Genomic DNA, 27,138 nt, shown 5'->3' on the forward strand with positions numbered 1-27,138 from the left:
CACACTGATGTATTTCCCCAGGAAAGAGTAAACCAGCACTGGCTTGAATCCCCGGAGGCTTTTTTGGTGTGGTCATAGGTTGGATTTTTCCTACGTGTGCCATCGTTCCCTGCCTAGGCATCCTTCCCTTCTTTTAAAGATGAAGTATTTGGTGTAATCCCCTGGGGCGTCACAGGTGAAAGGAAAGATTGTGTTTCAGGCTGTTACTTATTAGAGAAAAGCTGTATTAAAGACTCCTAAAGCTGTTTTATATATGGATTTTTCTCCCACTGGGAAAACAAGACCTTCACTGGGAAAGCTGTAGCCAGTCAGCTTTGCTTAAACAAAGGTAGACAAGTTATTTAGCTGTGTTTGCTGAAATGGTTTTAAAACCTCATCAGTCCAAGGTCAAATAATTTACCTTGAACATAATTGCCTGGATTAGCCCTCGGACATAATTCCCTCAGTTGGATCAGGGCAAAGGCTGTTCTTTAAAATTTGCCTGCTTGCAAGCAACTAAAATATTTCCGTAGCTGAAAACCTTGGACAAAAATTCCAAACAAGTGTAAACTTGGAAAAAATAGTTACTTTTTATGTTTTCTCCAGGGAAGTGGTGTTTTTTCCACTGCTGTTTATCTTGCCCTGCATATTTCAGCGTGGGGCAGTAAGCTTTGGTTGCAAGTTTCTGACTGTTTGAGGCGATTGTGTTGTTAGGTGGATAGAGGATGTTTATGTTTATTTTCCTGTAGCCTGGCTAGTGATTTTGCCACTGCTGAAGATGAGGCAGGCAATACTCTGGGTTTGGAATTGCCCTGCAGATCCCTGCTGGGATGCAATGGGAAGGGCCAGTTCCACCCTGACAGTGCTGGATTGGGGGATGTGTGCGGCTCTCCCTGCTGATGCATGAGTTGAAAGATGGGTGAGCAAGCACAAAAAAAAGTATTTGAAGGTAGACAGGGGGAGAAATTAAACTCAACTGTGAAATAATTAGGAGCACTACTGCCTGGGAGTTCTCCATAAGACCACATTACTTTGAAAGCATCATCCCACCCAAAAGGAGTATATTTAAAAGCAAGCAGGGCACCAATGCTCTAAAGAGAGGTTGTAAGTTACTGGTGTAGCAGTTGCTGCAAGAGAAGGACGCGCCTCTGCTAAAATTTCCTTTCCAGCAGGAGGGCTAGAGCTCTGCTGCTCCACAGGAAAGCCGGTTATGTATCTTCTGTTGCACCTGCTTGCCTCTGTCCCTGTGGAGGATGTCTGGTGCTGGGAAGCACATCATAGCTGGTTTGGGATTTGCTGAAGTTTTTAAAAGTAATTTTAAAGTCCTTTTTATAGCTATGAAAGAAAACAAAGGGTAGGCTGAGGCCAAACAAGTTCTTTGCTTCAGGAATGGGATGGAGTCTGACATGTCTGTGTGAGGTGGTCTGTTGGCTTTTTCTTTTTTTTCCATAAATTCCAGCAGTTGTGATGCTAAATCTGAATTGTAGCAAGCGCTGTGCCAGTGACATAACATTTTGATGTGGTTTTGTCAGGCCAAGAGGCTTGGGAGGATTTCCCAGCCCACCACAAGCTTGCATGGCAGGGCTATGCCCAAGGCTGCCCCTAACAAACAGCCCTCTGAAACACAAACAATGCTGGGAGCTTCCAGCAGACCACGCTCTCTCTCCCCTACAAATGGGGTCTTCTTAGAAAAGACCAGGTGTTTAGCTCAGCACTGAGCATCTGCCCACCAGCACACGTAGACTTGGAAGCCAGAAGAGCTTGTGTGATGCCTTGGGAGCAGATTGGTTCTCGGGGCAGTTGAATCGGTGGCTGGTTGCTGGTTTTGTTCCTGCTGGGGGGTGAAATGACACCCTGCCCTCACTCTCTGTTCCTGGGCACAGTGTGTGTCCCTGAAAGGCTCTGTGATCCCTGTGCCTGTCACTCTCTGGGGGGGCGGATGCAGGGGGAGACCAACAGGTTTTAGCTAAAGCACAAACCAAAAAAGCAGAGTGTAGGGAGCTGTGATTTTGCTGCAGATTATTGTCTCTGTCCTTGCTTGGGAGTTTCTTGGCTTAAACCCATGAGGGAAACTCATCACTGCTGTCAAGGGTTTTATTTATACTCTTTGAATCCTCTGGTTGCGTAGAAGGCAGTCACTGCCTCTCAGTGCATTTCTGATGACTGACTATGCTTTGAACAGTGGAACCCAACCTCAGGTTTAGCACACAGGCTGTGGTGTCCCCCATCAAATTCATTTGCACTTGCCCCAGGTCTTGAGCAAGGTGATACCATGGACCTGGAGTGCCCATCCCAGAGAGAGCTGGTGAGAAAACAGCCAGTCCAACCCGAGCTGAGGTTTTGGGGAGCACCAGGAGGAGAGCACAGATTTCTGAGCTGAGAAGTAAAAATCCATTCAGGAAAACTGCTTTGCATCTACATGGCTGTGGCATGAGCCCATCACCAATCTGTGCAGGCATTTCTTCCTTTTATGATCTCTAGTAAAGCTGTCCCCATTGAGTCACTGCCATGGCACAGGGATGGGTGGCATGTTATGCTCAGGCATCCTGTATTCCCAGCAGAAGCCAAGTGGGGTAGAAATACTCTGAAATGAACTTGTTTCTTGTCTCTTGGCATTTGGTCCTTTGGCTAGGAAAAAAAAAATAATTCCTAGGTCCATTTATAAATATTGGAGCCTCATTTTTGTCAGCATTTGAGAGGAGAGATGCCTGCAGACAGTGCTGCCTATGGCTCCAGTCCTTTTGTAGTCCCCCTCATGAAGTGGAGAAGCAGATTTTGGGAGGGAAAGAGTCTGAGGAACCAGCAAGATTTAATTCTTGTTAGTGGGAGGTTTAACATGCCTCCTGCATCTGTGAGGGAAGTGGGAAAAGGTAGTAATTTATAATGTGGAGTAAATGTTAATTCAAGTTGCATCCGAATCAGAATCCATGTCACTTAGTCAGTAATAAGTGGTATTTGTTCTGATGCTCCCCAAGCCCAGGTGACAGCTCTGGAGTAGCTGTTTCAAACCATTAATCCAGCTTCTGGAGGGGCCATAGGGGATGGGTTACACAAGTGTTCTGTTCCTACCAAAGAAATGCAGCTGGCTTATCTGCAGCACTGTGCTCTGACAAAGCAGACAGAGGCTTCCCAAACCCTCAAATGCTTTACTCCCAATTTTTCTTTGGGTGGAGAGGTAGCCTTTTTGCATTGAGATCTTCAACACATCACTCTGTTCCCTTTACTCATGTGGGTGGCTGTGGGAGAGGGGCAGAAATCCCTCCTGCCTGAAGCTGGGCTGGGGAAGGGGCAGCTGGCTGCACAACCCACAGGCTTTTGAACTCCTTGGCTGCCTGCCAGGCAGTTTGACAAAGGAGGAAACATCTCTGCCCTAATTGCATTCCTTCAGGTCCCATAAAACAAGGTGGCAGGAGGGAGGAGAGGCCCCAGTAAGGGCATCACACATTTGCCTCTAATGAAGAAAGACTGGCTTGTTGGAGGCCAAGCTTCATTAGTTTCAGTTGCTCCAGACCTATTTTTTCTTGGATGGGGGGACACAGAGTAATATGGCATCATATGGGTCTCTAAAGAAATTTCCCCTTACTCACCACCACTGTTCCCCAGCTCCCTGTGTGAGTGTCATTTGTGTGCCCTTCAGCCCAAGACTCTGGTTGTGCACAGGCACATCACTAATTACAGAAGAGCACTTGTCATGCTGCAGCCCTTCCTCCCCCTAAAACACAAAAGATCTTATCCTGAAAATCCATACTGCCTGAGCAACATGGCAGCTACTGATGGTGGTCCAGCTTTGGGGGAGTTTTCTGTGGTTTCTCTTATTATTTTTTTTTTTTTTTAGAATTGAATAATAAATCAGATTTAGAAACAGTTTTGCATCTGTAAATGAAGCTAGTCTCTCTAGCTTGTAAGCAGCTTGAGCATCTGAACTGGTAAAGGTGACTGAAGGTCGTGGCTGGCTAAAGCACAGCATGATGGGAATGCCTTGGAGCACAGGAGCTGGTCTGGCCTCCCTTACCAGCACAGGGCTTCCAGTGACACAGAAAACTCAGATCAGCGATAGAGCATCGGGTGTCACATCTGCAAGTACATGCAAGTGTCAGAACCACTTCTGAGATGGGATGTGGGAAGAGACAGCTCATTGAAATTTCGGGGTTTATTTTGCAGAGAATAGCCAAGCTGATGCACGATGTGACTCCAGCTGCCCTGCCCAAACCACTACAAAAACTGCTGAGCTCATTCAAGTACTCAGTATTTACTTCTGAATGCTTCCTCTCTTGGTTTTAGTAAATAGGGAAGCTCAGGGAGGTTTTAGCCTGTACTAAGGCCCAGGGAGATGAGACTTTTTTTTTTTTTATTTTTTTTTTTTAACATGCCTCAAATTAGAAACCTCACTCGTGCTTTTGCAATTTGTTTTCGCTGTACCCTGTCCATAACACATTTAACAGCCAGTGGGACGATGGCTCAGTGCCAGTGCCCTGGTCTCTGCTCCTGCATTAGAGCTCTATTCTTTGAGAGTAGCACTTGGGTTTGATTCCCCTGCTGGTATCTCCACCCTGGGCATTTGGATGGGATCTGTTACTGTATGTGTCACTGTGCCCATGGACACATCATCTGGAAATAGACTTCCTTCCACATTAGGAGGATAAGAAAATAGATTTTCTTCTACATTACTACTCACCTACCCAGTGGTGAATAAAGCTACCATCCTGGGTGGCAGTAATAACTGCCTCTTGGATGGAGAATGTTGGTGTGCTTCTGAAAGCTGAGATGTTAGAATAAAGGTGATCCACATCTTTCAGACACACCACAGCATTTTATTTTTGATCTTAATTATTTTCATTCCTAATGCCTAAATTTTTACCAGAAGCTGCTGTTAAGAAAGAAATGGGTAGTATTTGATTTGTTAACCTCTGAGGTGCAGGTGATGTTTGAGTGTGGTTTGGGGAGGAAGGAGAGCTTCCTTTGTGCCCACTGTCTGTGGTTGTGCTGCAGGTGGTGTGGCTTTTGATGAATATACCCCTGCCAGAAGGGAAAAGGGTGGCCTGTGGCAGAAAGAAGAGAGGGAACAGAGCCTAAGCCACATCTGCGATGTTTCCTTTTAAGTCACATCAAGTCTCATTATCTGTAGGTTTTTCTGATCACTTCTTAGTAGAAGAGAACCTGAAGAGGAGAGACAAAAGGACCATATAGATATGGAAGTTAAAAATAAATCTTTGGCTGTTGCTAAGTGCTGGTGCAGCTGTGAGCCAGGCAGCTGCGGGGAGATGCAGCTCCGTCTCTGGGGCAGCTGCCCCGCAGGTCAATCCCTCTGTGCTTCCCATGTGGGAGGAGGATGGGGAGCACACATCTACCAGCATATTTGAGGCTTGTTTTGGTGACAGAGGATGCAGTGTCAGCTCGGGTCACTGTGCTGTAACCTCACAGTACCAGTTGCTTTGTGAGTAGTCCCAGTCATTAGCAGCAGGTTGGGGGCACAGGGGTCAGTGGCTGCGGGTGCTGTCGGGGTGCAGGGCATGGGAGAGGGGTTTGGGGTGAGCAGAACTAAGTCCTTTGAAACAAACCCCTGTATCATTAGGGTGTTGTAGCACTGTGAATGCCCATTTCCCCCCCAAAAGAGCAGGGTAGGGGGAGGAGTCTGGGCTGGAAGACACAGCAGTCTGTGTGTGTTGTCACACTGTGTGGGGCACAGGATGCTCTTGGCAGCCCACAAACCTGGTTTCAGGCACCCTGAGGTCTCTTGTCTACAGTGCCACTTGCACCAGGGGACCTTATGCCCAGAACAGACAACAAGGAGATGGCACTGCATCTCTCTTTTACAATGTGGTCAAAACTCAGACTGCATGTTCAAGCTTTCTAAAGACCTTTCTCCTTGGTGCATTCCCATTTGGCCTTTGCTTTTATCACCTGCAGGAGCTGCTCTGCCAAGGGTCCTGTCCTGAGATGTCTGTGAGCCAGGGAATAAATGGATAAAACAAAATAACCTCCCTGAATAAGACAGAAAAATAAACCTCTGACTTGCTGTGTCCCATAGCTGTGAGGAACTGAGGCCAGAGCACCTGTGCCTGGTGTCACTACTGGGTGGGTATCCCCTCTCCAGCTTACATTCCTCCTCCACCTGTGAAACAGTTTGGCTCCAGTAAGAATAGACTACAAACATTTAATAAGGAACAAATCAAATGGGGCACCTCTGCTGTCCTCTTCCTTTTCTGAGATTAAACTGAAAAGCTGTTCTGCTGACTCTCATCACATGGATTGCTGTAAAGAATTGGAGGGTTTAGGTCAACTCCATTTATCCCAATCCATTGGATCAGCTTTAAAAAAAAAAAAGTAAGGACCAGGTCAGCTGGAGCAGGCAGGGCTGAGGACTGTGGTAGGGAAGAGCAGCCAACTGAATCCACCTTCATCCTGCTCAGACTGATGCCACTCTTGCTCTGCTTACAAGCTCCCTACAAATGCTGTTTGGCTGTGTGTCTAGTGACATTTGGCTGCACAATGTCTGAGTCCCAAATCAAGAAAAATGCTTTTTTTTTTTTTCTTTAAATGTGTGTTTCCATAAACCAGAACTTTTCTTAGGCCAGCTGTTGAACTGTTGGTATTCCTGCTTCCCCTCCTGTAGAGTGTGGGGCTGCCATGCTGTTGTAACATTTTGAAGCAGCGGAATGTGATTGCTCAAGCAGTGATTTAGAAAACATTTCCACAGGTGAGGAAGGAACTGTGGAGGTGCCTGCTGCTGCAGACACATGTGGGATGTTGGCTTTTAGGCCTTGTTCTGGCAACAAGAGCTGGTGCCTGAGCCCTGGGGTCAACCCGGGCTGCTTCCCATGTTGCCTTGGGTCTGGCCATGCTCTGCCAGACAGCAGTGAGCTCTGAGAGCAACACTTGAAACCTCTCAGCCTTTAGTGTGGAGTGTCATTGAGAAAGTCTGCTCTTCACACAGTGTGAAGAGGAGCAGAAACTGCAGGGACATGTCTGGGACACGCTCACCTAAAGGCGTAGGCAGCCTGCGGCGCTCTGTGCTTGCATCATGTGCTTGCTGTGCCAGAGTGGCACCTTCTGAGCAGGGAAGGCTTATTTGAGGGCAGAGGCACCCAACACTGAGCTCCCAGATGATTTGAAAGGCTGTAGAGAGATTCCACACTAGGGTTGTGTGAGTGGCTGGCTGGCAGTAGCATTCCTCTGTAGAAGTGTTTGATTTTAACTTGTAGGCAAAGGGTTCCTGGGCATCAGCAAGGACCAAATTCAGCAGGGTGTCCCGTGGTGTTCTGGGTGTGCTCATCTCCAGGAGCTGTGGCTCAGAGTCCCAATGCAGAGAGGGGCTGAGAGCCATGTAGGAGGTGTCTGCATTCCAAATTTCATCTTCATGAAGTCTGGCACACAAATCCTCAGTGGCCTTTTGGAGGAGCATGGGGCTGACTCAGTGCATGTGTTTACTCACATCTCCAGTCCCTGGGCGGCTCCTGAAACCGCTTCCTCCCAGGGCATCATTTCCATCCTTCTCCAATCTCTCTCTTCTTCTTCTTCCTCTCAGAATTTATTTTTTCCCCTTTAACCTGGTTTCTCTTCTCTTTTCAGTTTAATATTGAGTCATGTGCCCCTGTCCTTGGAGAGCATGTGCCTCCCCATCCTGCTCCCCATCCTGCTCCCCATCCTGCTCTATGCCTGTTCAAAAGGCTGAAGATCCCAGAGTTCAAATGCCTCTGGGCTGGGACAAACAGCATGGGGTGACCCTTGTCTGCTGGCTGTGACCTGTGAAAGCATGGCCAGTGCTTGTAGCTGCAATGTAAAAATGCCTGGTCCCCTCTCTAATTGCGCTGCTAATGACTCCCATGCTGTGCTTCTGGTCAGAGATGGCTGCAGGTCAGTGCAGGTGGATGGTTCTTAGCTAGAATGCTCTGTGCCCCATGGATATGCTCCTCTAGATTTCTTTCACAGCAGTTAAATGCAGTATTTGTTATTACACCACCAGGCATTAGCATTACATTGTAACCTGTGAAATGTTATTGATTATTTTGGAGTTGGACTCTGTGGTCCTCATGGGTCCCTTCCACCTTGAGATATTTGATGATCTTTGCATGGATTTCTCACAGGAATACAAATGATGAATCCATTTGTGTTAGTGCTCAGTGCTGTGTTTATTCCTTTTTGTTCCTTGGTGTTCCTGGCAGCAAGGATACCCTGCCTGCCCCACCTTGCTCACACCAGGACTTTGTATTGGTTTTTCACTAAAACAGCAACTAGGCTGGACATCTCTCCCCAGTGTATGGGGTACTGCTCTCCCAGAGTCTCTATTCCTGGCACGAAAGGGCAAAGCTGCCCTTTGTGACCCCTCCTTTCTCCCTGCCCAGGCTCTTATTGCTGTCCAAGCCTTGCAGCTCTCCCCAAATCTGGCAGCAGCTCCTTGAGGGCCAAGGCACACAGAGCACTGCTGTTCCTGCCTCTTTTCACTGCAGTTTCTCCTTGTCCCTGAGCGGACCTTTAGCAAGTGTGAACGCATGCTAATGAGCCATTAAATGCCCGGGCAGAATTGAAGAATACAGGAGTGACGTCTTTGACATCTTTGTGGGAGCCAGAGCTCTGTCTTTGGGGCTCTGCTCTTAAAGTGGCACAACGAGTGGGCTGCAACCTGAGATGTCATTTGAAGATTCATGCATGTACCCAAACGCCCTGTCTTGTGCAGCTGCCCCCTCCCAGGGCCAAAAACCCAATAGAAAGCTCCAAAAAACCCAAGATGAACTCAGAAAATAAAGCTTAGATGGTCTTAGAGCAAGCTCTCTTTAAATGCTCTACTGGCCAGCATCTCCGTGAGTTTGGTGTCTGAATTTGGTCTCTTTGGTGATGGTCATTGACAGAAATGCACATTTGGAAATGAACGTTGTATTTAGGGCTTAAAGGCAGATGACATCCTCAGACCAACAGGTGAATGGAATTCTGGGTCTCTGCATTTCTTGTTGACATGCACTGACAACCTGTGAATTTTACCCAGTTTCATTTAAAAAATTGAGTTTACGTAATTGACCTGAAAGTGAAGTGCAGCACAGTCTGTGTGTTCATCCTATCTCATTTTCTTTTTCTCTGTCTTACTTTGAGTGACATCCTGACTTTTTCCAGGTACTTTGTTAAGGGAGAAATCTGTACAAAACCATGGACCTTTGATGAACTTGCGCCAAATGATGTGTTTGCATCCAAACACAGCACTGGGAAAGGCTCCTAAGGCACTGCATTTTGCAGAGAAAGAAGAATCTCTCTCTACTCTAGAGCCCACTCCTCTCAACAAAGTCGAGCAGAAGGGATATTCAACCCACTTGTGCTTCAGCAGGAAGGGAATTAAACTGCTTTTTATTTGAAGGATGGACCCGAACCATAGCATTTGGCCCTGGAGATTAGGGATTTGGAATCACACAGCTTTGGTTTTGAAGACAAGTTTTATTTTAAGAACATATCTGGAGTTTTTTTTGGGTAGTAGGAGCTGGTAGGAGTCAGCTCAGGTGTCAGAGCAGGAGGATGAAGCTTATCCTTCCTGGAGGCATGGTGTGTTGGTGGAAGGGTTACAACACTGTAGCTTTTCTCAAGCCTTTTCTATGCCTTTCAGCAACTGCATGGTTGCCATATGTCTCCTCGTGTTTCCAAATCTTCCAGAGCCTTCACAGTGACTAAAGCTGAAGTGCAGAGTTGTATAAGCAGTTCTGAGCAGAGACAGGCCAGGAAGTTTCTAAGTGGGGGAGAAGCTCCTGGCTCTGACCTGCCTGTGGGTGTTGGTGGTATCTGGGCTGGATTGGGAGGGCCAAATGGAAAATGGGGGGTTTTTTAAGCAGTTTTATTTGTCAGGCTTTTTGGGGAGAAAGGAAACAAATGGAGAACTCTGCGTTCAGGAGGGGTTTAATTTGTGAGCAAGTGAGGGGCTGGAGAGCTGGTGGAGAGAGGAGCACTGCTGTGGGAGAGGTGTTGCTGTGTACCATGGGAGACCCAGTGAACACCTGCATGTGGACAGATGGACATTGACAGGAAGGGAAAGTGGCCCTTTTTGAGTTAGAGGTTTGGAGGGAGACACAGCAGGGGCAAAAACCCCAGAGGATTCACAGACACCACCCAATTCTGATCTGGCTTAAGGAATAATATGAATTGTTGGCAATTCCTGCAGTGCCTTCCATCTCAGGTACTTAGGGGGTAACAAAGCCAAGGATGAGCATGTGCCCAGAGTGGTGGGATGGTATTTGGGCCTATGGCTCAAAGGAGAGCAGCACATCCATCCCAACTGCCCCCACTCAGGGTAAAGCTCTATGCCTCTGGGAGGATCTGGCACCAGCCCTTGCCCCATAGCTCTCCCTGCATCAGTAACAGAGTTGGCAGCAGGACCTGAAAGCTCCAATTCCCAGCTCTGGGTCTCCATCCAAAAGGCCACATGTGGCAGGCTTGGCTGAGGAGCTAATGAAAGTAGAAGTCAAGGATTTGTGGAGTGCTGAGCTTACTTGGAAAAAAAAAAAAAAAAAAAAAAAAAAAAAAAAGAGGAAGGCTTTATTTTAAGAAATGCAGCTTTAGATCTCTTTCAGGAAATGACTTCTCACTGCCCGTTTTGGCTTTCTGATGGATCATCAGCTGCATCTCGTGGTTGCATCTCAGCTTCACTTCTTTAGTAGAGAGAAGGAAAATGAGGAAAGGCTGGCCAGGGCTGCCACAGGAAATCCGCCTGCCACGGATAGCTTTTAGCTGCCTTCATGAAACAGCAGTTTCCAAAACCACGTCTTCCTTGTCCAGTTCTCACTGAACCCAGAAATTCCCAAGTGAGGAGAAACTGGAGTGCTGAGGGGGGTTTTTGTAATGGCAGTGCTGCACTGTGGGGGATGCTGGCAGTAATGTCCAGCTGGTGATGGGACTTGAATCCATGGCTGAATTAGCAGCTCAAGCCTGCATTTATTCCTTCACCTTTGGTTTCATTAGTCTGCATCTCCAGTGCTGTTCTTGATGATTGGTGAGCCCAGTGCTGGGACTGAAATCTTGGTTAAACCCATACGCTTCAGGGTATGAACATCCATTGCAATGGGGAGATGCACAGATCCATGGTGTCTGGTGTAAATAACATTCAGAAAAGCACTATTTACTTCTTACTAACCTCTTAGTGTTTGTTTTGCTGCTTCAGTATTGCATTGTGGATAAATGACTGTGGGCAAGCTCTCTCCTGGTGTGAGTGGAGGCAGTCGGATGAATTCCAGGTTACACAGAAACCTTGGACCCTTGACATTTATGTAGTAGCCTCCTTAGCACAAGAAGGTTGTTATGCTCAGTGGGCTCCAGGGATTGGGGATGCTCCTGCCAACCTGCCACGCTTGTTTTCCCTGCTGGACTGGCATGACCCAGGGGCTGGATCCTAAACCCATCCCTGCTGTTTGAAATTTCTGGAGCTCTCTCCAAGTCCCTGTGGGTGCTGACCATCTGGCAGTGCCCTGGGCCTGAGCTGTGCCATGGGCAGGCTGCCTGGCCTGGCCTGGCCTGGCCTGGCCTCTTGATGTGCAGTGCTGCCTGTTTTGATCCATGGAAAGAAATTACTGCAGAAGTTGATGATTTATTTGCCTAAGCAGGCACTGTGTCTTACCCTAGCCCTTTCCGAAATGAAAAGCCCTATGTTTTCTAAGTGTTCCAAGGCTTTTCTGCTGCCCTTCTTCCTCCCATTCAGAATGTGCTGTTCACAGAGCCTCTCCCTCAGACATCAACCACTTTTGCTGAGAGATTGGCTGGTCTGGTACAAAAGTGATGTTCAAGCAGTGCCCTGTGTCTGTAGGGTTTCACTTCTTTCATAAGCACATGTTTTTGATCCATGGTTGTGGATCCCTTCTTCGCTGGGGCTCTCTGGGTGAAGAAGCAGCCAGGCCTTGTTAAAGGGATGATACTGGAGAATTTGGAAATTGCTTGTCATAACTTATTTCTCTTAGTTGTTTTTCCTATTTCAGTCTTTTTTCCTATTTCAGTGGGTTTTTTTCTATTTCAGTCTACTTGCTCAAATAACCAAAAATGACAAAAGCACAGCCTTTTGGAGATTGTAATCCAAAGTCTGGATGTGAGCACAGAGGCACAAAAATAAATGGTTTGATTTAATGGGAGCAAAATACAGTATGATCTTTCTCCTCCTGAGTGCTCAGAAACCACTGAACTGGCTTAAAAATCATGACTTGTTTTTCTTGTATGTTAGGCACATCAGTTTTTAATGTTCTAGAAGATGGGGAAAAAAGGAGTGTTGGAGGAGGCTTGTTTTCAAACCTCTTCTACCTCTCCATGAAAACTAAGGCCATGTTTTTTCTTTCAAAAGAAAGCTGGTGTTTTTTGCATGACTTTGTCGTCCCCAGAAGTAGGAGGCTTTGGGAAAACCACCTTCTATGAAAAGCCCCAGTGACAGAGCTTTTAGTGCACTGAGTTTCAGACCTCTTGGTGCAGTTCCTAAGGCGCAGTTATCGCGGAGGGCAGACGGGCTGTCCTGCCAAGCAGGGTCACAGCCTGCTGTCAGGAAGACTGGGATGAAATCAGGGTCAGAGGCTGGAAGCTTCTGCCAGAAGCTGCTATCCTGATCTGGGAATGACCCTGCTTGGGAACAACGCTGCTGTGTAGGGGCCAAGCTGGGTCTGTGCAGTGCCGTGCTGGGGGTAGGGAGGATTTGGGCTGTGGCTGCCATCCTGGGGGGCAGCTGGGGTGAAATGAGGATGGTTGGATGTCCTGGGAAAAGCTGCCTGAGTGAGAGTGAGATGTGCAGCCCAGCCAGGGCACAGCAGTGGGAAGTGGGATGGGGATGTGTTTTGGGATGGGGAGAGGTGGAAGCACCAGCTGGGCTGTGAGTTTCAGCCGTTCTGGTGGTGTCCTTGGGAGCAGTGCATCCCATGGCTCCTGCCCGGATGGGTCCCAGACTAGTAAAGCTCAGTCTGGGGACTGCTCTAACCCCACAGAAGCATTGCTTTCCTCTGCACACCCTCCCAGCAGGTTTCTGCAGCCTCCTGACATGTGTTTTGTGTTAGCCCACTGCCCTGAAGGTCAGGAGCTGACTGGAAAGAATGTTATCAAATTCAGGGGGAGCATTTAATTTCCTAGTTAGATCTGGATCTTTTAAACTTCTAAGCTTGTCTCATTTTGAATATGGGAACAGAAGAAAACATCTCTTATGTTTGGAGAACACAATTAATGTATTTTGGCTTCACAAACCAGCTTTAACAGAGAATGTATAAACTCAAAGGGTTCAAGGGGGTTAAAGTCCAGGGTGATGTCCTGTACCACGAGACTGCTGCTGGTGCAGAGGTGTCTTGAAACACACCCTCCTTGAGGACACATTGCCATGGAAATGAAACTGGGAAGTGAAACTGGGTTCATCATGGGCACGGTGGTGGAAGGTTTCCTGCAGGCACGATGGTACAGAGACTGCTTAGCCACATCAGCACTGTGTGAGACCGTGGGAGAGAGAGCTGGGACTGGGAACGAGCAGCACACTGTGCTGCAACATGTGAGTACTGGGTAACACTCTGCAAACCACAGCTCTGGGTCGCTGTCACCAAAAGCCTCGCTGCCACATTGCCTCAGGGCTCCTCTCAGTTTGTGTCCCTAGAGAGAGGATGGAGTGTATTCCCACCTCTGGTGCTCCAGGTGGATGTTGAGAAGTGGGACAACTCCTGTTGTGCCCATATGAACAACAAATGTTTCTCATTCACTGAGTTTCTCCAGTCTTCAGGCTGTGTGGGAGATGGATAGAACCAGAAGTGTAGCTCATGGTGCTTGCAGGAGTGGCCACTCTTTCAAGCTGATGGAAGCAGTGGACACTGTGACATCTTTGCCATTGAAGGTCAAGATGGAAATTCCTTCTCTTGGCACATTGACCATGATGAGCTTCAGCCAGTGACTTCTTGAACACTAAGCCAGTGTGGCCAAGGCAGGAAACACATGTCAACATGTTTTGACATTTTAAGCTCACACCCCACACTTAGTCACCCTTATGAAAAAGCCACAGAATGGCTTTTTCTTCATCTCCATCAATAAAGAAAACCACATCCTTTAAGATGCTGTTTCTTAACTTTTACAATCACAGTGCTTTAATAGGATGCATTATTTGCAAATGGGCATTTCCCTTCCCCAGAACAGTAATTTCAGGGGCCACCTCCAGCCTGCCAGGGGCTGGAATGGATATGCAGTCTTTCTAGCCTCCTGTGACCTAGCACTTTAGCTTTTAAAAACAGAACCATTTAATGGTCCAGAGACACACTTCCTCTGGAGTCACATCTTGTGCTGCATTCTGTGGTGTCCTAGGAGAGCTGAGGGGTGATATGAATACCAGCAGCTTGCTTCTCTTGGCCCTCACAGTTCAAATTCAAGCCTGAGCACATTTGCTAATCGGCAGCTGCTTTGGATTCCTTGAAATAGTGCCCTTTATCAAAACCATAGTTTATAGCTAATTTGGACCCTTGCATTGCCATAGAGACACGAAACCTGCTGTGTGTGAGAGCCCAATCACCTGAATTAATTGTGAATAAAAGCCAGACACCTCATTTGGTTTGCTTGGGAAGTGATGGTCCTGGGAGTCCCCCACTCTGCCGCTGCCCCCCAAACAGCAGCAGATGTGGATGTAGCTGAGCCCATGGGCTCAAACCCAGAGCTTTCTGTCTGAGGAAAGTGCAAGGCTGTCATTGTGAAGGCAAGCAGAGCAAGGGATTTTAATCTCCATCAGATGTAGGCACAGAAGGAGGTCACCTCTTGAGATCTTGTAAACATAATCTCCTTTGTCCAGTAATGTTTGAATATGCAGGCTGGATCCAAAGCAAACGGTGGGAGTGCAGAAGAGGCTGTAGAAGGACAACTTGTGATGTGCTGGGATATATGAGATGCCTAGTAAAACAGAAGGTGCTCCTGTGACTTTTGGCAGGGGATATAGCTTGGCAATCCACGGCCTCTGGTAATCTTGGCGCAGTGGGAGAGGCAGGGAGATCCGCGGGTTTGTGTCGATGAAAGGAGCGTGTATACAATTTATCATGTCTGGGGTGCTCGAGGCTCTTTCTGGTGGAAAAGCTGAGCTGTAATTAGATTGCTGATGAGCCTTGTGTACAAAGCATTCAGCTCTATAAACCGTGCCTGCAAAGGCATCCCTTCTTCTAGGGACTGGCCACGGAAGAATTCGAGCAGTCCCCAGCAGATGGATGCCTCTCTGAAGCCAGCTGCTCAGTGGACAGCCACTCCACTTACTGTCACTGACAGCCTTGGAGGCTGGTGACTTTCTCAGCCCTTCACTAAACCCTGTAGCTCCCAGGGGATGCTTCAGTGGAGGAGAGACCTTACTGGGTTGGTTTCTCCATCCATTTCTGCTGTGAGCTACACTGAGCTGCTCCCTGGTGAGGGGACTCAGCTGGTCCCTGCAACCATCATGGCTCTGACTGGGACACAGAGGTCTTGTTTGGACACAGGAAATAGTGCTTGTTGATGTAATTTTTTTTCAAGGTTTTAAGAGAATTTCTTAAAAAACTGTTAAGAAGAAAGGGAAGGAAATACTCTACGAGGTGGGCAACCTGCTAGGCTTTTTGCTGCTAAACTCTGGGCTCAAAACCAGCAAAGAAGCAGTATTCCATTCCTGTCTTAATATCTCTTGATGTAGACAGAGAAAGAAGAGATTATTTAATACAAAAGTAGGAAGGGAAAGGTGCCCATTTGTCTTGAGCAACCATAGAGGGAAGCTGGAAGAGCAATGAGTAGGTTTTTTTTGCTGCTGAATTTTGATATTAATTTGATATTAAGGTGTTTCCCATCAGCATCTGTTTGTTGCCCTGCCAAGTAAGGTCTCTCTGGCAGCTCTTCCTGCTGGGCTGGGTCCCTCCCAGCCACAGCACCCACTGGTGGCCCTTAGGTGTTTCCCATCAGCATCTCTTTGTTGCCCTGCCAAGTAAGGTCTCTGGCAGCTCTTCCTGCTGGGCTGCTGGTCCCTCCCAGCCACAGCACCCACTGGTGGCCCTGAATTCTGCTGACACCTTCCCCTGCTCTCACCTTCAGGTCACGGGGAGTGCCACTGCGGGGAGTGCAAGTGCCACGCTGGCTACATCGGGGACAACTGCAACTGCTCCACGGAGACGGACAGCTGTGTTTCCAGCGACGGGCAGATGTGCAGCGGCCGCGGTGCCTGCGTCTGCGGGAAGTGTCAGTGCACCGAGCCAGGCGCTTTCGGAGAGACCTGTGAGAAGTGTCCCACCTGCCCAGGTGTCTGTAGCACTAAAAGGTACTCACAGGCAGTTCAGGAGGGATTTCTCACTGGTGGGAAGGGCAGCTCTTTGGTTCCTGGGAGACTTTTCAGCTAAGGGATTACTTATGCTTTGTTAAATGTGTGATCAGCCCCAAGCAAGCCTACTGCTACTAGGGGCACATGCTAAGCAACCTGACAGTATCCCAGGTAGAGCAGCAACAAGTCTTGTTGCCCTAGTGCTCATGGAGATTCATATCCCTGCTCATTTCCAGTGCTGTCTCACTCTGCAGGAAAGGCTGGCAACCCCAGTTTTGCTGCACTCTGAGCTGCAGATGTCTGGGTGCAGAGAGCTGTGAGCTAAGAGGAGGGGAGGACAGAATCAAAATCACTGCCCCTGCCTCACGGTGATGAAGGTGCCCCAGGCATCAGCCTCAGACTAGCACAGAGCAGCAGGACTGACTGCCTTGATCTCAGGCAGAATGGATTTTGCAGTAGCTGATGTGCAGCTCCTGATATCTAAAGGGCAAACAGACCCCAAACCTATCAGCTGCTTTGCACCTTCATTGAATCCTTTGCACTTTCATTGAATCCTACAAGCTGCTTTGCACTTTCATTGAATCCTAATAAATCCATCCTTGCAATGGAGATGTCTGGCCCTCAAGCTTCTCCTCCCTTGTGGTGCAGATGTGCAGCCTCCAGACCAGCACCCAGGGGAGTCCTTTCCCAAGGGCTGAGTCCCTGTGTTCATGCAGTTTCTGACGTGTGTTTAATCTTCCCCTCTGTGTGTTACTGCAGGGATTGTATTGAATGCAAGCTGTTTAACTCAGGAAGACTGGCTGATAACCAAACCTGCCAAAAGCACTGCAAGGATGAAATCATCACCACTGTGGATGTTCTTGGTAAGCTGGCAGCAGCAGGACTGCAGGTGGTGGGAACTGGTGACTGTGGCATTGAACTCTTCTTAACCAGACTAAGACATATCTGTAAAGAAAGCTTCAGGGAGCACTTGGTATTTAGAAATGTGTGTGTGTAGGTAGTATGAATATGTGTATGTGTGGTATGTGTGATGCTCTCTCCAGGCTATAATCCATACTGAAGTAAAAAACTCTTTGGTTTTAAATAACATCTAACCACTACTGCCAGTGCAGGGAGCAGAGAGAGAGTGGGGTGAGGTCACATGAGACAGATGAGAGGAGTCGGGAGAGAGTGCAAAAGGACAAAGTATCACCCAAGAAAAGGCATTTTCTAACCTTCTGAGGTTTCATCTTGGAAGAACTGAGCTGGTAAAAGAAAGCAAAGCAGTTTTGAAAATGAGTTCTGCTTTGGTGGAACTGACTGCTGCAAGTACCCCTGACAATTTCCTGTCCTTTGTGTCCTCTTCTAGACACATGTGCATCTCTCAGCAGATGACTTTCTCCCCACTCTTTTCAAGATATGTTCTGGGAGTCCCTGGTTGCTGTTTAGGGGAGTAGAGGCGATCCAGACTTGTAACAGATTTAATCACAATCCTGGCCTTGGCCTTAGCAATATCTCTTGGAGGGAGGGATGGAGATCAAGCAGGGATAAGTTACTGTCTGCATCTGGCATTTCCTCCTCTTCCTTAGTTTATAGAGGTGGGAGTCCCACACGTTGCTCAGCCTTTCAGTCACTTCCTCCTAAGCTGTCTGCAGGTGATGTTTTTCCCATTGACTCCTTTCACATCCAGTGCCCCACTTTTAAATTATGACCAGTGGAGTTTCCTACCCTTCCCTTTGGGACACTTGCTCTCATTCTCTCCATCACTGTGCAGTTTAACAGGGATTGCACCTGCATCAGCACCCTGTGAGAGGTTTGGAAGTTCAAAACACACAAAACTCCTTTTTAATGCCTGTCTGGCCGGCACATATTGGGAATCAAAGCTCATCCCTCCTGCCTGATTAGTGTATTGTGCCAAGGTCAGCTTTTGTTCTGCCTACTCCATGGAAGGTGAGGCTGGGCTGTAGTTTGCCAGCCCCCTGCATGACTTTCAGAGAAAAAACAGCCAGATTGCTGCTTTAAGATGTTTTTGGGAATTATACTTATGTTTCTGTTGAACTATTGCAGTCAAATTGCACACAGGGCTGTGATCTTGGGAGCTCAGGGCACTTTGTGGTTTGGAGATCTGAGCTGCTAGAGAGAGAGGTAAAGCAAAATATTCCTAAAGAAAGTTCCTGTGGACTATGGACTTCTTCACAGGTAGACTTGGCCAAGTGCTGGTGTTCAAGTGCCTTTGTATAATTTAGTACATATTACAAGTTCCTGCTGAAAGGCAGATATTTGTCACAGAATACATAGGTCTGTATAGTCTTGGCAGGGGAAGATAGGACCTTCTTAAATATCAAATTGCAATGAACACAGCCTTGAGCATCCCAGCTGCCTTTTGACTCTGGATATGATGCAGTCAGGGCTTCAAAGCTTTGTAGAGCAGAGGTCTCTGTCACTGGACTCACGAGCCAGAAGGCTGCCTCATGGGAGGCCTGTATGACTTGCTTTGGATTCTGCATGATCTCCTTTGGTTCTGCATTCCTTTGCATTCCTGGTAGTTCCAGAGAGGAGCTTTCAGCATGAGAGGAGCATGACAAGTCCTGCTCCAAGCTGAACCTGGCAGTAGCACACATCTGTGTACCTGAAAACTCAGTGGAGCCCTCACACCTCTCTGTTGACTTGTGATCTCTGAAACTTAGTGAAGATCAACAGAAATCATTACTATTGAGACTTGAATCACTGTCTTTTACTGAAATAATGGTGCAAGGATGGGAGTGAAAGCAGCTAGACCTACAGGAACTAAGATTTGCTGCTCAACTCAAAAGGGCATTAGTCAAGAAACATGGAAGTGTTATCTATATTAATTTAATTAGTACTTTGCTTGTAACAATCAGCACTTTTCCAGCCCATGCTTTGCTACCACTGTGTAGATAGAGGAGGTTTTCCTGTCCCAGGGTAGGAACAGCTGAGGTTTGTCCACACCAGCAACATGTCAGGACTCACCAGAGGGGCAGCTGCATCTGAGCTCAGCTGTTGAAATGGAGGGTATTAATCTTTTAACTGGATGCAGGTCAAAGGCATTGAAAGGAAAAACAAACAGACAGGAGACAGCTAAGGGGCTGGCATAGCAGTGGCCATTAATGCAATCATTTTTCAGCATGACAGGCATGGATGACAGGCACGAGAGCTGTGGAAAGCTATTTCCAGGTGCCTAAAACAAGGTCATGCATGTGATTGCTAGCCAGCAGCACTGGGTCCCCAAATTCCTGTCCCATGAAACTCTCAGCCCTTGCAGGCTTGCAGAGCTGTGCTCCTGTCACAGCCAGAGATGCTTCCCCAACTCCCTCCAGTCACTGTCCCTGCAGTGGAGGGCATTGAATGAGCTGTGGCTGTGCAGGGCAGTGGCTCTGCTGAAATCGCCCCTTAAGCTAGATCTGCAAACCTTAGGTGATGGTTTTGCTCAATCTTAGATTGCTTCTGTGAAGCAGCCTTCCTCAGGCAGCACTGACAGTGACCAGGCTCCATCTGGTGCTATGGTGTGTCAGACACAAACACACAGCACTCGCGTGGCTCTGGGAATAAAGTCCTCTCATTTCTTGCAACTCCCATATCTACACATCATCCTTGCAACCAACTTCTCCCTCCCTCCCTCCCTCCCTCCCTCCTCCCCTTCCCATTTTCCTTTTCTCTCTCACTCTTTGAAAACAAATTTCTCAGCCATTTCCGGAGCTGGAGCCATTCAGTACAGCTGGAGCACAAGCTGGCCATGGGCTGCTGCTGCTGCTGGCCCCGAGTCAGTGCCCCTTGTTTTCTCTTCACCTTCTATCATTCAAGAGATTTAGCAAATTAAGAAGAAAATGGCATTTATTGGAGAAGCAGACTTGCATGAAGGAAGAATGTGTGTGCGTGTGAGGTTGAGTCTGTTTGCTATGGGATGTTTGCCAAGTGCCACATTTTCTCAAGCAGTAAATCTGGACACTGCTCAGTTACAATTTGTATGAGTTGTGATCAAACTGTGCTGCTTTCCAGGCTTACTCCCCATTCCTCTGCTCCCAGGCATCCCTGGAAAGCTCTGCTTATCTTGCAGGGGAGAGCTGTGCTAATTCCTAATACTGAACCTGCCAGCTAAGTCAACCAAGTGCTGTATTGCAGTTTAAACATAGCCTGTTAGACAGGGTGCCTAGTTCAGAATCAGGGAACCCACACTATTGCAGGTTGTTAGGGGGAATTACATTAAAAAATAGAGGGTGTTGGAAGCATTTCTTTGAAAAATTATGGTACAAAAGTTGTGAAGTGTTTAGGATTTTTTTTTAATGTATAAAAACTTATACAAAATCCTGTGATTCTTGCATCTGGTTCCAGAAACAGATGACCCCAATGCGATTCTCTGTGCCTACCCAGTGAACAACTGCGTCATGAAGTTCACCTACTTGGAGCTTCCCAGTGGGAAATCCAACCTCACCGTCCTCAAGGAGCCAGGTTGGCCCTCCCTTGGGTTTCTTTTTTGACAGCACTGGCAGCCTCAGGAGAGGTGATGGGCTGCTGGGAGCCTGGGGGCTGCAGAAAGGCTGGCTGCGTGTGTGAGCAGATAAACGAGGGTGGTTTAGACTGAAGTGTTTTACAGTGATGAAACCCAGCTCCAAATGCTCCCAACTTAGTAAAAAACAACTGTGAGAGTAAACTTTGCACCTGAGCCATCAGCATTGCCAGCAAGTGGCTGAAGAGCTTTAGGAGGCTGAATTAACTGAAGCCTATTTAAGTAGCAAAAAGAATACTTGATTTGGAGATAAAGCCCCTGTGAGCAAAAACAGCAGAAGAGGACACCTGGTGCAGCTGCTGGTTAAGTTAGGACACTGGGAAAGCCCTGCACCACCTAAGGATTTCCACGTTGCCAAGGAGTTCTGATCCAGGCAGTGTAAGGGCTGAGTGTCCCTACTCCCCTCCACAGGCTGTGCAGACAGCTGTGCTTCCCAGCACTATTTTAATCACATGCAATGCAGTTGCTCAAAGAAAACCCCTTGTGGTGTTGCAGGACAAGCTGGCAAGCATCCAGCAGTAGCTTCTTGTGATTTGCTCTGGTCCTCCGAGGCACGGGCCAGTATGGGAAAGATTGAGATTCCTCATGTTCTATTTCAACTGTGCTGCAGCTTGCACTTAATTGAAAGACCAGCTGATTAGCTGACAGTTAATGTCCTTATATAAAGTCCTTAGTGATCACCTGTCTCTGTGTGGGAGAAGCTGAGCTGGATTTTGCCAGAGGCACCTTAACGCTCTGTGTCCCACATGGGACATTTAGCTGGCATTAAACCCTGCATCACTGTTGGACAGTGGCACTGCAGCCCTGCTACGTGACATCCCAGATCTGGTGACATCCACAAGAGGTGTCCCTTTGACCTGCTTCTAGCCAGGAGTTTATTTAATTAAAAAAACAAAAAAAAATCAGTTCAATTTCAGAGGGGGACTGTTGCTTTTTCAAATTTAGCCACTGCTGCTAGCGCTGCCCGAGGTCACTTGCTCTGTGGCTGCAGTCCAAGTTATTACCTGATCTGGGATACACTCACACCAGAGCTAATTAGCTTTTCTGCCTCCCTGCCAGCCTGCAGCTCAGCCCCCAGCGCTGTGACCATCGTGCTGGCAGTGATTGGCAGCGTGGTGCTGATTGGCATCATCCTGCTGGCGCTCTGGAAGCTGCTCGTCACCATTCACGACAGGCGGGAGTTCGACCGATTCCAGAGCGAACGTTCCCGTGCCAGATATGAAATGGTGAGCCTGGGGTGGGGGTACTGCTGGGGGGGCTGTTGGGATGCACTGGCAGCAAACAGCTCTGCAGTGATGGAAAAGGGTGGCAGGAACGAGGGATGCAGGTGTCCATGCCCTGTGGTGCCTTCAGAGTCCAGCATCTCGCACTGCCTTCTCCTAGGCAAGTTATAAATGCTTTGCAGAGCTATACCCAGCTTTTGGTTTCATCATCTATTTCCAAGCAGAGCTGGAGGCTGAAGGAGGTAGGGGAGACTGTGGTGGCAGCTGCATTGGTCAGGTCTGTGAGGGAACCCTTCTGGGAGGCTTTGAGGGGGCGTGCTCAGCATTGGAGGGCAGTGCCTCTGCCTGCAGGCAGGATGGAAGGTGGGTCTCATGGACCAGCTCTGAGTAAACAGCACTGCCTTTGGATCTGAATGTTCAATTCACTCAAAGCCAAACACTGTGCTGTCACCAAACTAATTGGTATGTTTTTACCATGGTATGGACTTTGTTCCTCATCTTTGTTCTTTTTGTCTGCTCCTCTCTCCAAAGGCATCCAATCCTCTCTACCGAAAGCCTATTTCCACGCATAACGTAGAGTTCACGTTCAACAAGCTCAACAAGTCTTACAACGGTACGGTTGACTGAAGGGGTCTCAGTGCCTGGCACTGCCATGGACAATTGCTTGAATGGCCGGGCTGCTTCCCCACTTGAAGATGGGATTCTCTTCAGGGGCGAGAATCCCTTACGACGGGACTGGTCGATGACCAAAGCCTGTGATTTGCACAGTAAGGAGAAAGGTCTGGTTCTTTCTGGAGGCACAGATGTGAGGGCAGGGTCCCTGCCTGTGTTGATGGACTCTGAGCCGTGTGCGTCTCCATACCAAGCTTTCCAGATGTATTAAACCTGCCAACTAAGTGAACCAAGTGCCATATTGCAGCTTTAGACATATCCCATTAGAAAAGGTGACTGGGTCAAAAATCAGGGGAACCCACTCCATCACAAGTTGTTACGGGGGGAGTTAGCTTGAAAACAGGGTCTTGGAACCATATGTGTAAGAAATTAGGATAAAAAAAGCTCTGCAGTCTTTAGGAATTTTTTTTTATATAAACCCCAAAATAAAACAGTTGTGCATATATGATGCTGTGAATAGAGTGGATTGTTTCTTTGCTGAGACCCCCACCAAAACTGGGGCCTGCTCCTCCTGCCAGCAGCAGTGGTGCTGCCTGATGGATTTATTAATAGAGCCTAATCAGTCAAAGCATGGCCATAAAACTTGGAGCTGGAGCTGTAGGGACTGCCACAGAAGTTGTGTTGATTTAATACACTGGTGTTGACCCAGGGCAGGGAGCTCCTGATCTGAACCAATGGTGTTAAACAGATTGGAAACTGGTGGGAGCCCAAGGAAAAGGGAGTTCAGTCTGAGGAAACTAATATAAACATACATTCCTTATGGTGTGCAGGTAGTTGTCCAGCCCGGAGGGCTACAGGAGGGCAGCTGAGAGCACACAGCAGCTCATCCAGACTTCTGACTTTTTACCAGAGGACTGTTGCTGTGGGGTCCCGTGGAGCCCAGCTGGAAAAGCAGGGGAGCCCTGAGCTTTTGGAAAGAGAGCTGGATAAAGACCAGTCTTGTTGCTTCATGACATATATTTTGCTTTGTTTTTTTGCTTTCTTTTTATTTTTTCCCCCCAAACTATTCCCCCAGCCCTGTCTGTTTTCCTCTGGAGCTGGGGTTTGGGTTACCCTGCTGACAGCTGCAGCTTTAAACCCACACAGATGAGGCTGCAGCCGCCCCAGGAGAGAGAAGCTGGAGCAATTGCTACTGCCTGGATTTTTTTCCCTTCTTTTTTTAAATTTCTTTTTTTCTTGTCTCTTCACCCTGAACAGATCATGCAATAGTCAGCTGAAGGAAGCTTGCCAGGGAAAAGCAAAAACAAATGGTGTTCATTGTTTTGACTTGCTCTTCTCATTGGAAAAGGGCCATGGGCCCATCCTTCCGGATTTATTTTTTTAATGTGTTTTTGCCTCTATAAACAGAAGCTCTTATTTGTTCAGTAAAACCAGCTCTCCTTCAAGAGCTTTATGCCCCGCCCTCCACCTACAAGCAACCCTGAAGAAATGCAGCAGACCATACTAAAAATATCTCAGAACTGGGATTTTTAGGAGGGCAGCAAGTGGCACCTTGGCGGCATCGGTGCTGATCAGGTGGGGTAAAAAACTCAAAACCTCAAGCAAATGAAATTTGTGCTGTCTTTCCCACTTGATTCCACTAAATCTGCCCTAGCAGGGGAGGAGGGTGCATAGATCCACCCTGGAAGCAAGTGCAGGGGCAGGCTCTGGTTAAATGCTGCCTTAGTGTAACCCACCACGGGTGGGCTGGAGGCTGTGCTGCCTCCTCCCTGCAGCAGCACGAGCAGCAGGACAGGCCTGAGTACTGCACAGGGGCAGCTCTTCAGAGCTCCACGTGTCCTACACAATAATGAAGTCCAGGCTAAAGTTTGCAGGCTGAGAAATTGCATTTTGAATAGCTGGGACTAACCCTGCCACCTGGGAAGGAGCATCCTTGGGGTAAATTTGGGGTTTGTGATCATCCCACTGCCACTTGGCAAGATAGCAAGACAGATTTCATCACTGACACAAAAAAATAGCAGTCAGAAAATAATCATCACAAGGAGACAGAGCAAGTTTTAGCTTGGTTCACATGGCTGCCCCACACAAGTCATACTGCCCCAGGCACAGAAAGGGGGAGCAGGAAGGAAAGCCCAGGAAAAGGAAGGGCAGGAATGCTTTAAACCAGCTTTGCCACCCAAAGCAGCAAATGCTGTGAGTACACTTCTGCTTCAGTTAATTTGTGAGGGACCAAGCAGTTTAAAAACAAATCCACCCCTTTGCACTCTGAAAGGAGAGGCACAGGCAGTGCCCTCCTGCCACCCTTTCCCTTGCACTCTTGCAGATTACCTTTGTGCTGTGGCATTTCCCACAACATTGGGCTAGGGCTGAGAGACTGGGCAACCCAGGCGGTTGTAGGGAGCCAAGATTTGACTCATTGCTAAGGGTTGGTTTGGGCAGGGAGAGTGGAAAAAGCAGAGAAAAGGCTTGGGGATGGGACTGCAAGTGCCCTCATTCCCCTGCCCAAGGAGAGGACTCAGCTGTAAAGCAGACGGGTCTGCAGAGTAGGCAGGGAGCAATGTGGGACCAAAGAAGCAAGGGAAGGGTGCCACAGGCCAGGCTACTAAGCCAGTGTACAAAAAGAAGTGAATAGGGTTGATGCTGTCAGTGCTGCCTGTGGTGCTGCACCCAGCAGTGCAGAGCAGCCCCCCAAATTCAGCTTTTCCACAAGGTTACATCTTTTAAAAAAAGTAAGGGAGCACTGCTAAGGCTTTGTGTTACTGGGTAAGCAGATCTGCCTTTGCCCTTGCAAGAGTAGTGCCAAGCACAGTTATGGGAGTGGTGTATTTCAGTCAGCAGCAGTTTATTTGTGTCTGTAAATACATGCAGCCTGACCACAGCTAGCATTCCTGAACGAAAGCTCCAGCAGAAAGCATCAACGGGTCAGATGTGATGGAAAAATGTCAGTGCTTGTCTAGCCAAGTTGGAATCCGGATGCCCTTGCAACATCATCTCCTCCTGTTTCCCCAGCCACAGCTGAGGGCTGCTGCTGCTGCAGGGTTGCTGGGGCTGGGGCTCACCACTGCCTTTTCCCTGTGCTGCTGGTCTGGGGGAGGAGACAGCACCATTCCTTGGGAAAAGCCCAGGCCAATGGCAGCATGATTTGTTTTGTTAATTGTGGAGGTGCAGTGGAACCGTTCTCTGTTACACAAGCCTGAGTGAGGCACGCCTGCCTGCATCCTCATTGCCCTTTACAGTGGACTAAGAAGGTGCTCAGCAGCTGAAGGCAAAGCCCAGGCTCTGGAAGATGAATGCTCCACACTCTTGAACTTATTTAACCTTGGGTTTCTCCAGCCAAGTGGAAAGCCAAGGAGCTAAAGTTTTGAGAAAAGGATCACTAAGCTGCCTGCAGGAAATGTCACAGTGAGGTGACTCAGCATCTGCAACCCAGGAGCATATCCCATCACCATCTCCATACCTGAACACAAGAACTGGAATTGGCTGTTGTTCTCTCCACTGCCAGCCTGCAAAGGTCTAAACTATACAGCAGAGACACAGGAGTTTATTTCATCCTGTCTCTTTCTCATGCCCACTAGTTTCTGCTGGTGTCCACTGGATGCAGCCAGATCAGAAACTTGTCCATTCAGCTGCCTGGCCCAGGATCACCCAGTCTGTGTGGGGGCAAAGGTTGCAGCCATGGGCTTGCAGGACCCTGTCGTGCACAAGGACATGGAGGCTTTATTTCCTCAATTACTTTATTGCATTTTAATACAAGTCACCACTATCAAGGCAAGCGTACTGGTGATTAGCAAAACAAGTGTATCTGTGCTATGAGTAACTACTGTAAGGCTGTCATGGTTTAACCCCAGCTGACAACTCAGCCCCACACAGCCACTCTCTCACTCTGCCACAGTGGGAGAGGGGAGAGAATCAGAAGAGTAAAAAAGTGAGAAAACATAGGTCAAGATAAAGACAGTCCCATAAGTAAAGCCACAGCTGCATGCAAGCAAAGCAAAACAAGGAATTAATTCCTTCAGAGTCTGGCTGGCAGGTGTTCAGCCAATCCCAGGAAAACTGAGCTCCTTCACGCCTGGCAGTGACTCAGGAAGACAAACGCCATGGCTGTGAACGTACCCCCCTTCCTTCTTCCCCCAGTTCCATGTGCTGAGCATGATGCTCTGGGATATCCCTGTGGTCAGTGGGGGTCAGCTCCTGGCTGTGTCCCCTTCCAACTCCTTGTGCACCCCTAGAATCCTTGCTGGTGGGGTGCAGGGAGGAACAGAAAAGGCCTTGAATCTGTGTAAGCTCTGCTCATCTGTAACTAAAACATCTCTGTATTATCAACACTGTTTCCAGCAAAAATCTGAACTGTGCTAGCTGCTCTGAAAAAAATTAACTCTATCCTAGCCAAAACCAGCTGAAGCAAATAAATATTTCAACAGCAGCAGAAATCAATATTAGCAGCAATGAATATTAGTAGCAAGTCTATATTTAAATTTTACAAGTCACCATAAAATTACCACTAGTAAAGCAGCAAAAATACTTACCAGTAATTATTATGTATGACAAGAGAAGTTGTAGCTTCAAGTTGTAGCAGGGGTGGTTTAGATTGGATATTAGGA

General features: G+C 47.9%; 1 protein-coding gene across 1 annotated transcript in view; it reads left to right on the forward strand.

The window, feature by feature from the left end:
• The window catches only part of ITGB5 (integrin subunit beta 5), a 57,810-nt gene extending 34,770 nt beyond the window's left edge, over nucleotides 1-23,040 (forward strand). Inside the window, exons 11-15 of the mRNA XM_041473254.1 lie at nucleotides 15,976-16,198; nucleotides 16,958-17,061; nucleotides 20,528-20,644; nucleotides 21,762-21,928; nucleotides 22,457-23,040. Of these exons, the coding sequence (XP_041329188.1) occupies nucleotides 15,976-16,198; nucleotides 16,958-17,061; nucleotides 20,528-20,644; nucleotides 21,762-21,928; nucleotides 22,457-22,552 (707 nt within the window). The 3' untranslated portion in view covers nucleotides 22,553-23,040. The remainder of the gene's footprint in view (nucleotides 1-15,975; nucleotides 16,199-16,957; nucleotides 17,062-20,527; nucleotides 20,645-21,761; nucleotides 21,929-22,456) is intronic.
• The last annotated feature ends 4,098 nt before the right edge of the window (nucleotides 23,041-27,138 follow it).

This window comes from Pyrgilauda ruficollis, unplaced genomic scaffold, assembly GCF_017590135.1.
Source record: "Pyrgilauda ruficollis isolate IOZ18807 unplaced genomic scaffold, ASM1759013v1 scaffold3, whole genome shotgun sequence".
In the NCBI taxonomy this organism is placed as follows: domain Eukaryota; kingdom Metazoa; phylum Chordata; class Aves; order Passeriformes; family Passeridae; genus Pyrgilauda; species Pyrgilauda ruficollis.